General features: G+C 37.6%; 1 protein-coding gene across 2 annotated transcripts; it reads right to left on the reverse strand.

The window, feature by feature from the left end:
• Window positions 1-9391: 9391 nt before the first annotated feature.
• LOC131320796 (transcription factor bHLH130-like) lies at window positions 9392-13443 on the reverse strand. Of its 2 annotated transcripts, none has more exons than XM_058351655.1 (6): window positions 12735-13443; window positions 11224-11414; window positions 10446-10607; window positions 10235-10300; window positions 9945-10013; window positions 9392-9659 (listed from the first exon to the last, which is right to left on the reverse strand). In XM_058351655.1, exons 1-6 carry the CDS (start codon window positions 13078-13080, stop codon window positions 9588-9590), a joined length of 906 nt encoding a protein of 301 aa, XP_058207638.1. In that variant the 5' UTR covers window positions 13081-13443; the 3' UTR covers window positions 9392-9587. The 2 variants fall into 2 exon arrangements, with proteins under 2 accessions (XP_058207638.1, XP_058207636.1); XM_058351653.1 differs by having other exon boundaries at window positions 11224-11543; window positions 12735-13442.
• Window positions 13444-16125: the final 2682 nt, after the last annotated feature.

Consider the following 16125-nt stretch of genomic DNA (forward strand, 5'->3'; position numbering starts at 1 on the left):
AGACATGTGAAGGTTTCCATTTATAGACTTTCGTGGATCATGGAGGTCAAAGGAAATTGGAGTTTAGCCATTAAAACAGAGAGAAAGGGGAAAAAAAAGGAAGGGATTTGGGGCGTAACTTGGGGCAATGTGCCGTATCTATTGTTTGACCGGTGACTAGGCCTAGTATAGTACAAACTAATGTTAATTTGACTTGTAAATATTGGGTAAGAGTCATGTGTGGGTAGGTTTTTTTTCTTTTCAATATTGTATAAATTAGTGGGGGTTAGCTGTTAATATGTTAAACAGTGGGTTCAGAAGTTGTTTATAACCTTGAATCCAAAACAGCCCTGGGTGGGACTCGAACTCCAGCCTCCATCGAGAGGAGAAATGAAACAACCAACTCACCAAGTTTGGTTTCACGTGTGGCTAGGTTAATCCTTAACTTTTTGCTCGTATTCAAAAATCTGTAGTAGAAGATTCTTAATTAATTGAAATAACAATATAAATTACCGTAAAATTTTCCTAATATGAGGACTTAATAGCAATTATATTAACAATACTTAAACTGATATGTCATATTCAGTAAGATAGTTCGTTTCTCCTAAGGACCACCTTAACTTAATAAAATAAAGACCTCCCTTTTCCGATAGAATTTCGATGATCCAAGACGCTCAGTGTGTTTAGAACGTGATTTTAAGAGTATCCGCGAGAAATCAACGCCATAGATTAATGCTCCTTCGGTAAGATATCTTAAACTTGGGATGGGGTTGGCCTGCAGTTTCACATTGTCGGTCCCGCCCATGGATTAATGCTCCTTCGGTGATAATTCATTATGTTGGTAATCATATCTTAAGTTGCTCCAATAATTACCATAAATGTAAGGTTCGTGCGCACAAGAAAATTAAAAGAAGAAAGAAATCGTGGAATTTTTGAACCATTCACTTCTAAAGTGGCACTGTCGTATGATGACTCGGTTTATTAATTGGCTCTTTTAACTTTAAAATAAGATCTTGAAAGTTAACCGTTTGATGAGTACTTCCTTAGCAAAAACTCCCTTACTAAAGCCTCACGGGAAATTAAGGTTTCATAAAATCATAATGTCATGCATGCATGTTAATGTGGAGGGATTTACTGGTGGAGTGCAGTTGTGTTTCTTTCCCAAACAGATCGAAACCCCACTTTTTGACTTTCAAAGTCAGCGCTTGATATTCTGAGGTTTGACTGAACAAAAAGTTTCCACGTAAAATCTCATCACCTAAGCTTTTCTTTTTCTTTACAAAAAAAAAAAAAAAAAGGTCTAGAAACACAACGTTATGACACATTGTTCCTCTGGGGGTGTGGAACGGTGCCAGAGAACCGTTCGATTTACGTGGGCTAGATACATGTTCCTACCATTGTTCATTTATTTCGGTGCGTAGATATTCTAGAGAATATGAACTACTAATTAACAAATAGATATTAACACGAAGGCCGGCTAGCAGGTATGGGACCCCGACCCTTTCAATTAACAACTGGTCAAATTTTCTGCCGTTCGGAAAAAAATAAAAATTGGTCAAATCATGACCAGTTCTTGTGATAAGATGGGAATCTGCACTGATTTTTATAAGAACAAAGGTTTATGACCTTGAATGAGAGATAATTATAGCAAGATAGTAATATGGACATAGGTCATTTCCATAGTCAAAGACTATTTATATATTCCAACTATTTTGGTACTTATATGCACTTCGATCAATCATATGCTCGCATGCACCTAAAAACGGAAAACAATGTGCACAAATTTTTTGCCAACATGAATCTCTGCTTGCATCAGCTTGGGGATTTTGAAATTTAGCTCTTAAGAAACAAGCAGAAGTGTTTGTTGAAAATTCTTTTACTAACAAATTTCGGATTTTGAAAATTCCTAGAAAATGAAATAATAGTCTAAAATTTGAGTACGATGAAACGGACATTAGATTTCAGATTTCATGTAATATAAGATATAATAAGATTTTTGTCTTTCCGTAGCTAGACAAGAGCTAATAAACAATCTCATTGTGAACCGATCTAGAGTAGCTAGAACATTTTGTAACATGGTAAGTCGATGGACCAAATAGTAGCTTGTTTGAGTTTATTTGATAGCCTAATTAAAGAGCTTAATTTAAAAAAAATTCAGGCTTCATTTGTTTACGTAACAAGTCGATCTTCCATGAGCATTTAACGAGTGAAGACAAACTCAAACTCGAGTAATTTAATTTGGTTATCAGTCTTTTTCACAATAAACATTAACATGTGAATAATTTGATTATCTAGAATTGACTGAACCGGCTCAAGTGCGCTTACACTTGCCTAAACACCCCAAAGAGTTGAAAGAAAGGAAGAAAAAAAAAACTAACATGTGATCGAGGCTGTGAGCATATGAGTACACGTTCTCTATTTGTTTGCAAATTCGCTACCTAAAGGGCCAAACGTGTACCTCTTGGCCTCTCTAAATTGCTCACCTGTCACCCGAGTCAAATTATTCAATATTCTGGGAGCACCGTCACGTAGTGCTCTGAACTACTCCACAATCAGTACATATTGTGGATCTCACGAGACCGTGTGGTTGCAAAGCACTATGTGACGGTGCTCCCAGACTACTGAATACAACAGAAGAACAAGAGGGAGGATTGTGATGGAGGTGAGAAAGTGAAGGGTTTTTTTTTTTTTTTTAGTAATGAGCAAGAAATATGTTAATAAACAGTTTACAAGATCGAGTCAAGTGTCAACAAATAGAGCTACACGTATGGAATTGCAGGAACACTAGCTCTATTACAAAAATGTTGATCTCCCGTAGCTAATCGGCGAACAAAAGACATCAGGGCCTGTTTAGCTAGCCGATGGGTCAAATATACATACTTGCACTCAACTTTGGTTATCCCGTGGAAAGATAGCTTTGCAATTTGAGCTCCCCATGCAAACGGAACTCTTAGCAATCCTCCGCGCCATCCAATGTTCATTAGCTCATCATTGTACTGTTGTAGATATTTTTACTGACTGTTTAAATATCGTTTTGCAGATTGCTAGCTGGGCGAACTGAATATGATTTCACAGACAAATTTTTGCTACGCAAAATTGGTCTTCTGGATACCTAAGAAGATGAGAGCTCGAGGTTGAAATTGGGAAAAGAGAACATCAAGACCATCATTCTGCAGGTCATAATTGGACCATTAGTTTCCAGCATTTATTTCCTTGATATTTACCAATAACTGAAGAAAATTGGGCAAATAGAACATCAAGACCGTCATTCTGGTAATTGGGCATGTTGATGCCGGGAATTGGTCGGTTGAGGTGAGCTCCGTCTTCAAAGAGTTCCTGCAATCAAGAGTCCATTGACCGGAGGTGTTTCCAGTTGTGGACCCTCCAATCATTAAGTAGTTTCCAGTTTAAATGGAATTGCTCTTCATTTGAATAGAACAGAGTGTGTGTACCTATTATATGTGTGTAGATAGTGGATTGCTGGAGCAATGGAGATCACGCAAGGGAGGTTACCAACCGCTCCCATGATCCTATGAATTGGGGACGCATTTATGTTGATCGTGGGTGGACTTCATTGGCCGGGATGCCTGTTTGCCGAGCGATAAATTGTTGCCGACAGATCAATTAATCTGGTTGACTGATGGGCTACAAGTGTGATTAGCATGTCATTGTTATCGATCGGCTAAGTAGATCTAAAAATATACTCATCAAGACCATTATTGTGGACAAAAGAAACAAAATGGGTAGGTGGTTCGAACATGTGATGTAGTATAATGCACATGCATTTGCTTTCAAATTCTAATCCCATATAAGATTCGGAGTATCAAGTTGAGTCACGCGCGGTATGGATAAATTGCATGAAATGCTTCATCCCTGAGGGTATAAATCCACAAATTAACAGGCATATTAACGAAGCAATTTCACGGATACAGATTTCCGTATATAAAGCAGAACATAGTATGTTCAGAATTGTCCAATGCACATTAGTCTCCTATGATTCACGCTCCGAATGGCTCTGAGAATCGGACAAAAGTCGGAGATAACCTCCTTGAAATACTACTAAGTAATTTGCTTCCAGAGAAGCAGGATTAGAGAACTATTCGATTTTTAGGAGAAAGAGAGCGAGACAGGCACCAAACTGCAAATGATCAAAATATGTCAGGAAAAAAAAATCATCGACAGGCTATGTCGGCAAATTCTTGTCTGGGGAATATGCTATTATGCTGAGATATTATGATTATTAAAATAGGCCAAAAGGGTAAGCTAAAGTTGCGCAAACCTACTTAGATGTCACATTGAGAAAAGCCTTTCAGTGGGTGTTTGCGATAGCTTTTTTCGTAAATTTTAAATTTGTAGATTGTTGATTCTTCTTCAAATACTAAATTTTAGATTGCAGATAAACAATTATAACGATAAATACAAAACGGTTACCGAAATAATACAGGTACCGAGACGTACTATACCAGTTAAAAAAATGGTATCAAATCCGGTACGATATTCAAAACTTTGAATAAACTATGAGACTTGTTTTGATGCAGCTTTGGATTATGCATTAAATGTTACAGAAGCTCAAATGTAGTATTTTCTATAAAAGTTGCAAAATAAGCTTTTTGACGATGCGAATTCGTCTAGTTCTTCCTTGACCACGGAGTAATTGCTAGAATGGCAAAGAATATTTTCGTCTTTATTCGGATAATAGCTTTTCAGAAACTGTAAAAGGGAAAATGACGGTCCATGACGTGTTTTGATAATTAATACCCGTCAAGAATATGCTGAGAATATTTGTTAATGCTGAAAATGTCATTGACGAATATTAATTATCAAAACACGTTCTTGGCCGTCATTTTCCCTTCTAATAAACTATGCAATGTTTGATAAAGACTAATTTTGGACTACAATAAAGCCCACTTGAGCATCCAATCAAGCTGCTAGAACACATGATAGATCGACTAATATTTCGGAACATTTACTAGCTTGAGTCTTGAGTTACCCGTGGTGCAACGGGTTCCTGGCTTAAAAGAGTATCGAAAAATCTACCCCGTAAACACTTGAGATCGATGAGGTCTTGTCTATTGTGATTTGCAAGTATAGAGTAGATTTTTCAGTACACTTTTTAGGTACCCGTAAGTCCGTAACCTTTCTCTTTAGTTAGTGGCACGTATATGTTTTCCTCCAGGATGCAGCTCTTCCTCTGTTTGCTCCCCATTCCCATTGTTCACAATCAAAACGAACAATTCCAGCTCCGCAATATATATCACCTTCAGGACGCCGTATGTCAAACAAAAACATAAATCAACGAATAACACAATGTTACATAACCACAGGAACAAGCATGCGGTTGGACGCGGCCGCAAACTACAACCTTGTGGCTGCAAGCTACAACCATATGGCTGAAAACTCTGACATGATGGCCGCAAACTACAACCTCGTTGCTGCGAACTCTAACCTTGGGGCCTCGATTAACGATCCTCGCATCATTGCTCTTCTTGCACTCCCCTTACTCCCTTTTAACGAACCGATTGGCGACGAGATCAATCGTATGAAAATTACCAGGCAGACGGGGGTTAAAGATCACGAGGCGCGTTAAACACAATTTGCAATGGTATTATACTTCGCGTCGATTTTTAGCGAAGATCGCACCATGAAAACGCGAGTTTTATGTTCCTTCATATGCACGACGCCATTCCAAAGGGAGTCACCCTCCCGTTTCCATAACGCCAGTTGCTTACTATGAATACCTGTTTAATTATAGAAAGAACTCGCGTCGCCAACGCTCGAGTTGCTGACGTCGTTTGAGAGACCTCCCGTCTTGAAATGCGAGGTTGTAGTTACAACTGGCCGGGGATGGTGGGCTAGCCCAATCAGCACTTGTTGGGCCAAGTTTATAAAAAAAAAAATCAAAGTTCATAAAAAAAAAAAAAATGCCTATCTTTAAAGGACATTGATAGGTATCAAAACAATCTAGATTTCTAAAATAATCTTTTCATTTTGATACCTATCGAGGATTGGTCAAGATAATGTTTTTAATGAATGCTCTTCTCAAAATGATGTTGATGTTTTGGGGTATCTAAACGGCATGATTTGTTTATTATAGGATGGTCTTAACATGTCAAAAACGGCAATGTTTTGTGGTCGCATCCACTTTAAGGCGGGGAAAATGGCGGTCCATGACGGGTTTTGATAATTAATATTCGCTAAGGATATACTGAGAGCATTTGTTAATGCTAAAAATATCATTAACGGGTATTAATTATCAAAACACGTTCTTGGCCGTCAGTTTCCCTTTTAAGGCACCGCCTACAAGGACTCGAGGTCCCTGGATTTAGAGCTATGAAAAATCATGGGAACTGAAATGCACTACAAATTTTGTTCGAACTGTGGTTCATACGTTAAGTATGAAGAGATACTAAGGAGTAGGAATATACAAGCCAAATCCGGTTAGGGTTAGAATAGAGTAATTATAAATACTCTATGTTGTAAACCCTAATTCATATTGTGATAATAAAGAACAGCAGCCATTTTCGCTCCCGTTGACGTATCCGATTTTGGGGAACCACCGTATATCTCTGTGTTGATTCTTACTGTTTATACTAAAAAATCGTGTGTGTGAGACGATCCTAACAAATTTGATGTTTCCATTGATAAGCTATGAAAAATCAATTTCTGAGTATGATCCCATGGTTTTATTGTGGGGCCACATGGCAGATAAGCCAGACCAACCGTTGATCCTTGGTACAGATAGGAAAAGAATCCGATACATATCAACTCTCTATTTTGCAATTGCCCCAATGGTCTTATCATTTCAAAGGAAACTCGGGGTTCATCTCTCTTACATTTTCACTCGAGAGTTTTAATGCGTTTTAACGCCTCTTTACAAACTCAAAAAAAAAAAAACAAATTAACAAAGCGACGAAAGCGTAACAACAATTGAAACAAAAAATAAATCTCCGCTACGAAGCATTCAACACTAAATTCCCACAAGATCTGATTTTCCTTTTTTTTTTTTTTTTTGGCCAACACAACCACATAGTCCAAAAACATAACTACCCCTATTTATAGAGTCTGCATCAACTTTAAGTCGGGGGCCTAAACCGACAATTGAAATGAACCGTTTTGTTGGACAATTATTACAAAAAGTAAAACATTACTCCGGGGAAGGTCTTGAAATTCAAAATTTCGAGGAGCTTATCCGCTGCGACTAGGGTTGCAAACGAATCGAGGTAACTCGGCTCGTTAATGGCTCGTTCAAGCTCGGCTCGAAAGTTAAACGAACGAGTTCGAGCCGATTTTTTCATCTCGTTTTGTAAACGAGCCGAGCTCGAGTTAGGATAAACTCGGCTCGAATCGGCTTGTGAGCCGGGGTATATATACTTAAGTTTAGAATTTTTATTGTTATTTCATAATTTATTCTCTCCGTTTTCACTTTTCGGTCAACCAAGAGAGGCGAGAGAACACGCACACCAGTGCACCTCCGCTCCATAGGAAAATGAAAGATATATACCTTCATAATCAAAATATTTTTGATTGTATTAGGCCTATGCGAGGATATATATACATTTTTCGTTGGTCCGTTGAAGCTCATGAACAAGTTCAAGCTCGAGTCAAGTTAAGGCCCGCTCAGTTCAAGCTCGACTCGTTAAGTTTTCAGTGAGTTCGAGCTCGAATTCATTAAAAACTTAATAAATAAACTTATAAAGGTCGGCTCAGCTTGGCTCGACTCATTTGCAGCCCTAACCGCAACTCGAGCTTCCGATCAGGCCGCTGTCTATGTGATCCTGGTAAAGAATAGTACTAGGGGGCTTGGGTTGTACTACATTCAATGCTGTCATAAGAAAGTACTGTACTACAAATAGATAAGTCTCATTTCATTTACTACTATAAATAGGAAGACATGTGACATGGCCACATAGGTCAGGGATGCCGTTGGTTTCAGAAGGAACTTTAACTTCCCACAATAATTCACTCCTCCATTATGAATGCCTTCATTGCTTGGCTCTCACGCATGCAGGCCAAACTTTTGCAGGAAATAAAAACATCATTTCCAAACCCCATCAATATTTAATTATTTATGTTACAACATATATAGGAATTGGAAACTTCAAATTTTAGAATGACAATGTTAATTTAAATTGTAAAATTGTTGGAATGACAATGTTGAGAATAGTTTTTACAGAAGGTAAAGTACGTGAATTTAGTATTGAGAATTCAAAAAATGTTAAGAATCAAACTACTTGTTCAACTCACAGCGCCTCTACGGATATTGAAAACTAGAATCACAGAAATCGAAAACAAACAGAAAAATAGTGCGTAACAAACAATAAGGGAAAGAACACAAGATATACGTGAAACGCGAGAAAAAGTCACGGGAGCCACACCAGTCCACTATGAAATCGAATCAAGAGTACAAGTCTTCTCGCAATCTCTCTGAGATCTGCGTTTTCTTTCGCCTCTCTATGTTTTTCTCTAAAAACTCATTACCCTAATTACATACAGACTGCAATATAACTAGGTCGAGTCCTATGGCCAAAATTACACCCCAAATCCTTGAAAAATATCATTTTGGCTACAGTTCGGGATGCTCCTAAAGTCGCATCCCCGGGCTAAACCACTGCTGAAGATTGTCTACACCCAAGGATAGGACCAAGGGGGGTCTAGTGGCGGCGACCACCACAACAAGAATTTTAAAAAATGCAATTATTATATGTAAAAAACAATTATGCCCAACTTATATAGTCTTGCAACTATTAGATTTTTTTAGTATATATTTCACCACTGCTAGGGTAAAATTCTGGTTCCATCCTTGTCTGCACCCTTACAAAAAAAAACCTCGGAGTTTATTTGTATTCTATCTTTGATTTTGTATGATGCATTTTCCAAAATGATTCCAAACACCCAAAATGATGGATGCTTTATTTTTGTACTGGGATTGAAGCTAAAATGAAACCGTATTCCTTGGGCAAAAGTTGAACTTCATAGGGAATTGTAATTTCTTAGAATACTCATTTCGAAGCTTCGTTTTCTTAGAAAATGATGGATGTATATTATAAGTCGAATAATTATTCACCATGCAAGTTTTTTAAAACTTGATATCCAATTCAACTTACATGCACTTCGACTTATACGAAGGTGCTAAAACAAAGAATTTCACAAGTCTCCATTGACCACAAGAATTGGAATGTTCGATCTTCGTGAGGTTTGACCTTACAACCTCTTGGAAATAAGCCATTTCCTACTGTCTCATGCCATTCGACTAAACTTTTTGGGGTTTCGTGAATTATTATTCACCATCATTCCCTTGGAATACAAATTCACAGGAATCGCCAATTCATTCCTTTCGAAAATCATCCTGGAGAACCTGACACTATAAATATATATATGATGTAAATTTCTGAAATAGAAAGTAACACAATTCTTATTCAGCAAAAGAGCTAGTACTACATTTCAAGGATTATACTAATACAGCATCCTGTACAGTTCATCTAATGCCTTGGCTATTTTTAATAGCCATTCTCTAATTCATACACACCAAGTCTCAAGGGTAAAAACAGAAAGTACTAGTATGGTTTCTCTCCACTTCTACATCCTCTATTTTGCTGTACATAAGCAAATCAAGCAGATAGATTTGCGAATGCCTTCTGTATACTTGAACACTTGCAGTTTGCCCGATATTCGTTGAGTATCTGAAAACAAATAAGAAAAGTGAAGCAAAGACACGAATAACAAAAAGTTCTAATGAAGATGGAGTAATTAAACGGACACAGAAACCAATCACAGAACTGGCCACAGAAAGTACACAGATGAACAAGATCGATTTCGTGATGCCTTGGCAGGTTCCGTTCATAAAGAATTTTGTCTATTCATGTATCTTTTGTGACCGATTTTGTGATCGAGTTCTGTGTCTGTGAAAGTAATCATAAAATTAAATGAGATTGGATTTCATTTTCTAGCTAATTCTTCCTCAATACCTTGTACTGTTTTTGTAGGTCTTTTATGTACTCAACAGCCAAATCTAACATGTCTGCAGTATTCGTTTGCTGCCAACAAGAAACAGAAACTAAGATCATGAGTTTCTCAAGTCATAACAACAGGATGGATTCTTGGATTTGTGAATGGAAAGGTAAAGAAAGATCGAGGTAATGAAACAAACAAAGTGCAAAAACTGATTTTCATTTCATTTTCTCTTTCCCTCGTAAATCCCTCCACAAATTCACAACCCCGACATAGAAAGATAAATCGCTAAATGTAAAAAATTTACCTTGTCCATGTTTGGGACAAGATCTTGTAGTTTCCTCATTCTTTCACTGATCCTAGTTCTTCTGACCTGCAAAATGAGAATCCATATTGTGATCAGATCTATCCATTCTTGTTTCACTTTCCAAAGAATTTTAAGAACAAATGTATGTTTCTCAATCAAGATGGTATGATTTTATCAAGCTATAACAGTTTCGGAACAGAGAAAGATTTACCCTCTCTGCAATACTTCTTGGATGAGTGGCACAACCCCGCTTGGCTCTAACTTTACATGGAACGGTATCTTGGAACTGCAGTAATCGTTCCATTTCAGCTGCGGTCTTTGGTAAACTTAAGTGGGGCGACAAATTATGTGCGCGATGTTCTAGCTCCCCGTTCTGATTGTAAACACAACAACTAGATCAATTCCAACCTAGCTCTAAGGATATGAGACTAGCAAAAAATGTCCATAAAACATTTTATTTATCAAATCATTTAGTCATGTTTGGATCTTGAGTATGGCGAAGGACTCGAGTGGGAGAATTTAGAATATCCAAGTTCATCCTATGAATTAACAAGCAAATTATATCATTCGTTAATGGTCCTTTTTTGTGTCCTTTCTGAATTACGGAGTACAATTTTGCGTAACACTTGTCGGACATCGTTTTGAAAAGCATAAAATCCCCATCGTGTTTCATATCGTACATTCCCAAACAGTGCTCCAGAATTCTAGGGGCGACTTTCCAGTCCTAATCTTGCATGGGTTTCAAAAAATTCGTCCAAAAATCTAACCATTTCCCAAGCAAAGCTTATATGTTTCACAACAAATTAAAAAAACAATACCAAATAGAGCTCTGTCGCCTCTTTTTCCCCTATATGTTCCTCCATAAATTCAAGATCCAAACATGGTGTTTATAATGACCAAAAAACCAAATCAATTAACAAAGAAATTTCTTGTTCTAATTGCATCTGTTCAGATATATAGATGAATGTGTCTGAGTTGCAAAATGATACCTGAGTACAGGCAAACAACTTCCCATCATAATCCAAGTCCCTTTTCATCAAAGAGTAATTCTCTGGAAAATGTGAAGACTCACTCCAAGAACCGAATGGGAAAAACTGAGGCTCCCGACTGCCATTCCCGAGCTTTATGTCGCTCCTGACAACACTTTCGTCCTCAAGTTCAGAGATCTGAGACAGCATTCCTAAGGAAGAAGGCACCACAGGTGAGAAACTCATTGGATTCCTCAACCTGCTTGAAGATGGACTTACATCCCCATCATTAGTACCATTCCCCACCCTATAATTTCCAAAACTTCTCAGCGAAGCGTAGCCTGCGAATTCGCTGTGATATTATCAGCATATATTTCTAGCAACTGATCATCACTAGCCCCACAGCTGTGGGGAAGTTTTTGCACAGCTAAATTTCTATAATTGATCAGAAGCGCTTGGTTATATGATCAAATAAAACCATGGTAAAATAACAATTCCTTTATACTTGTTCACATTGACTTTTACTCTCCAAACACAGAATGCTTGTAGTATTATGAACTATGATAGTAAAACGGAATAACAACCCATTGAGCTATTTACCCAAAAAAAAAAAAAAACCGATAGAGTTGTCAATAAGGCATGAAAAGGATAATAATAATAAAAAATATTCTATGGAGTATATGTTAAAGTGTCTTACAGACGATATTTTTGTGCTTTTCTTGTCTTATTAACAGCCCGCTGGGCTGTTACAAGGTACTTGTTAAACAATATATCATCCTAAATAAACAATCTAGCATCCATACACAATTTTGGCAAGAAATATTCTTACAGATAAATCCCATTCCACATTTAATTGCTTTTGTAATTATGTTATAGGAACTTACAAGAGGAAAATCTTTTTGAATTTGTTTTTGACAAAAAAAAAAATTGCCACTGGAGTGAATCATCTCAAATAAAGTTTTTATTCAAAAGTTTTGCTCAAAGGCGGAAATGACCTAAAAGCTTATCACAGTTTAAAAATGTGCTCTTCACAAGAGTGGTTTAACAAATGAATCTAAAATAATTAAGACTTAATAAATGCTGATTATAATATCTACTCCACTTTTAGATAGACTAAAAGTCAAACAACCAAATTCCTAAACAGATTCTCAACCCAAAAACATCTGTTTATTCGTTTTGGATTTTGAATGGAGTTTTGAATGAGGTTTGAGTGGAGAGAGATAAAAAAAATATATTGAGAACCATGCGCAGAGACTTTAAAACACCAAACAAACAAACTCAACCAATAAGAAAAACAAGAACAAACAAATCCCAAGGGTTGGCCTAGCAGTGAAGGGGTTTGCTTCAGAGATTCCTCTGAAGGACTCAGATTCGAAACCCTTCTGGTACTATCAACTCCTTCCGGGTCAGTCAATAGTGGACCCTTGTTAGTGGACGGTGGGATTATGATTTGAAATTAGTTGAGATGCGCATAAGCTAGCCACGGGCACACGATGATAAAAAAAAAAAAAGAGCAAAAACAAGAACAGTACCATTTTGAGGAGAGAAAATCCCAGCAGGGGAGCTACTCTGCCGCATGAGATGATTCGAACCCACGACTCCTCCATACGAGCTAGTATTGCTCTGTCTCGGATACTGAGGCGGCAATTGGGAAGAGCTCAAGCAATACCCATTTGCGAAAGGCTTGCTCTCTTCCAAATCATGCATCACATTCTCAGGGCTCGAACTCTTTTCACCATAATCCGTCCCGACGCTGTTGAAGTTGGAAAGCAGAGAGCTCGGAGCAGAGCGAAACCTCAGCAACCCAGAATTGGAATTCGATTGGTTGCTGTGATTATGATTATTTTGATAATTCCTGTACTCGTCTTGATTATTCATATTCACCAAAAATATTACAATTCAACACCAAAAGCGATGAGCACGATTTGAAAAATTATGAGCCTCTTTGAAATTTGGACAGATATTGTCGGCTCTTTGTAATCTGGAATTGTTGGGGTTCGATTTTGGGGAAAATATAGCAGTTGGGCGAGGAATTAATGCTCGAGAATCGCCATACATTCGTCGGCTTTTTTCCGGGAAAATTCGAACAGTCTTTTTCCCTAAAACTGCTTGATTTCTAAGCAGCTGGGATCCAAATCTTGTAGTGGAAGCAACTGGAGTATAATGTTTAACGCCCAGATGTGTGTGTGTGTGTGAGAGAGAGAGAGAGAGAGTGGTGGTGGGAGTTTGAAATTTCACCGACGCACGGATTGTCTCTTTGCCATGAAAACAGGGCATAGAAGAGGGAAAAGGAAGGACTCTCTCGTAATTCAACGGAACTTGGACGGTTGCAATAGGGCTGCAAACGAACCGAGCGGCTCGCAGCTTGGCTCGTTAATGGCTCGTTCAAACTCGGCTCGGAAGTTAAAAGAACAAACTTGAGCCGATTTTTTCAACTCGTTTTGTAAAGGAGCCGAGCTCGAGCTAGGATCAGCTCGGCTCGAGTCGGCTCGCAAGCCGGGGTATATACACTTAAGATTAGGATCTTTATTGTTATTTCATAATTTGTTCTTTTCGTTTTCAGTTTTCAGTCAATCAAGGGAGACGAGAGCACACGTACACCAGTACACTCCCGCTTCATAGGAAAATGAAAGATATATACCTTCACAATGAAAATATTTTTGGTTGTATTAGGCCTATGTGAGAATATATATACATTTTTCGTTGGTCTGTTGAGGCTCGGGAACAAGCTCGAGCTCGAGTCAAACCAAGGCCCGCTCGGCTCGTTAAGTTTTCACTGAGCTTGAGCTCATGTTCGTTAAAAACTTAACAAACAAGTTTGAACACAGTAAAGCTCGGCTCGGCTAGTTTGCAGCTCTAGTTGCAAGAGAAAAATTGTTCCATCCCCCTAGAGCAAGAGCAATTATTCAACAGTCCAAGAGTACAGTCACGTAGTACTCCAGAATCTCTTTACAAATACACGTTTTTTAAAGTTCAATATACTAAGTAATAGACTCTACAGAAATGTGTTGTTTTAACGTAGCCCCGGAGTACCATGTGGCGATACTTCCGAACTATTGTGTGATTTCAAATTGGCACATGCTCTCATACTCTTCACCGTACATTTTTGTGGGACAGTGTAATCTGGTTTGTTTTGCCACCATCTAATCAAAACCAAACCAAACCGAATTGAATCACACCGGACATAAACACGTATGTGTGTGTTGTACTTATTTCTTTAAATATGTATCCTAACCATTCAATCATTCACCTTAATATCTGAAATAAATATACAAAGCGTGTCTTTTTATTACATTTAAAAAAATCATTGGCATTAAATGTCATCGTATTCTCAGTTTTTTTCTCCCATATTTGACTTAATAAATTTTTTCTCGCTATTGTATTTAAATGTCATCGTATTCTCAGTTTTTTTCTCCCATATTTCACTTAATAGATTTTTTTCTCGCTATTGTATAGTGATTTAATGTTATGTAGCTTAGATAAAGATAAAAATGTTGACGGTCCTCACTTTTTCACATGCTCCTGCTTTAGATTTTTTCAGTTGCTTTGCTATTATTTTAATTTATAGTTGCTTTTGCTCCGTGCTAGTTTAGTGATCATTGACTTTTAAAAATGTTATTCATCCTGCGTGTTAATTGAAATCACCACAAGTTTGTGTTTTTTTTGCTGAAATTGAGAAACGGGATTAAACTGGTCCAATCGAACCAAACTGGGCTTACATATTTGGTATGCATAAATATCCGGTTTGATTTTTTTAAAAGAAAAAAAAAAAGGTCTAACCAAACTGAGTTTCAGTTTGGTTATATATGAAGAGAGAGACAAAGAGAGAGAGAGTGTGGTATGCATAAAATCCAAATCAAAATATCCGGTTCGATTTAAGAGAGAGAGAGAGAGAGAGAGAGAGAGAGAGAGAGAGAGATATGATAGTGAGGTGTAGCGGTGGACGTTAATGGTGGAGATAGAAGTGAGAGAGCTGAGAGAGACAGATACAGAATAGTAGAGGAACCCAAATTGGAAACAACTTCGAATTCATTTTTTTAGTTTCCGGAAGTTTGAGGCAGGTGATGAAGTGCCCGGCAACTATCAAATCTGTTTCCTTTCTTCTTATTCCCAGAACACCCTTGTAGGTGACCGGAAATACCCACATTTCCATCCATCTTCGGCATCATGCGAATTGAATTGCGAATCAAAATGGAACCTCACTTCACTAGCTATGACCATTCGATAATTTATGCTAGTCTATTTTACACACATTGATTTCCTGCTCAAATCATGCGACGAGATATCGGTAACATGTTTGGCTGAATTATACTTACCGAACTACGTACTCATCTAAGTCTTGCATTTTTAGGTGAGATCCAAGTTCTTTCACTTCTCTCTCATGATGACATGTAGTATCATTTAATTTGTTCAAATGGATTGATTTTCGAATCTTTCACAAAAATATTACTTATGCACATCAAAACCTATAGAATGAGTCCTTTGAAATCGTCAAAAACTGAACCATGACAAAGTTTTATTTTGACCAGACGAGAAATCGTTTACATGAGAGGATCTTAATTCTTTAGTTTTATTAGAGATCGATCGACAAAGTAATTAGAAGTTTGGCTTATATCGTGTGCCGGTGTTCGCTTCTAATTCTATAATTTTTTTGAATCACCGGTCACCGAATGACGAATAATATATGAGATGAATAATACTTAACTCATGTTCATGCATTTTTTGCTTGCTGACCTTTAGAATTTTTCTTTCCAATAATACCGTAGTAAGAAATTATAAAGGGGAATGAAGAAAAGTATACTAGTAGTACATTATTTAACGGATTGTTCAGGGATCAGATGCTTTGGATAAGGGAAAAAATTTCAGTGCCGAGCGGGTATCACGAGTCCGGTCGGCACATTCGAGTCGTCCATTGCGTTTTTT

Source organism: Rhododendron vialii, chromosome 3a (genome assembly GCF_030253575.1).
Source record: "Rhododendron vialii isolate Sample 1 chromosome 3a, ASM3025357v1".
Classification (NCBI taxonomy): Eukaryota; Viridiplantae; Streptophyta; class Magnoliopsida; order Ericales; family Ericaceae; genus Rhododendron; species Rhododendron vialii.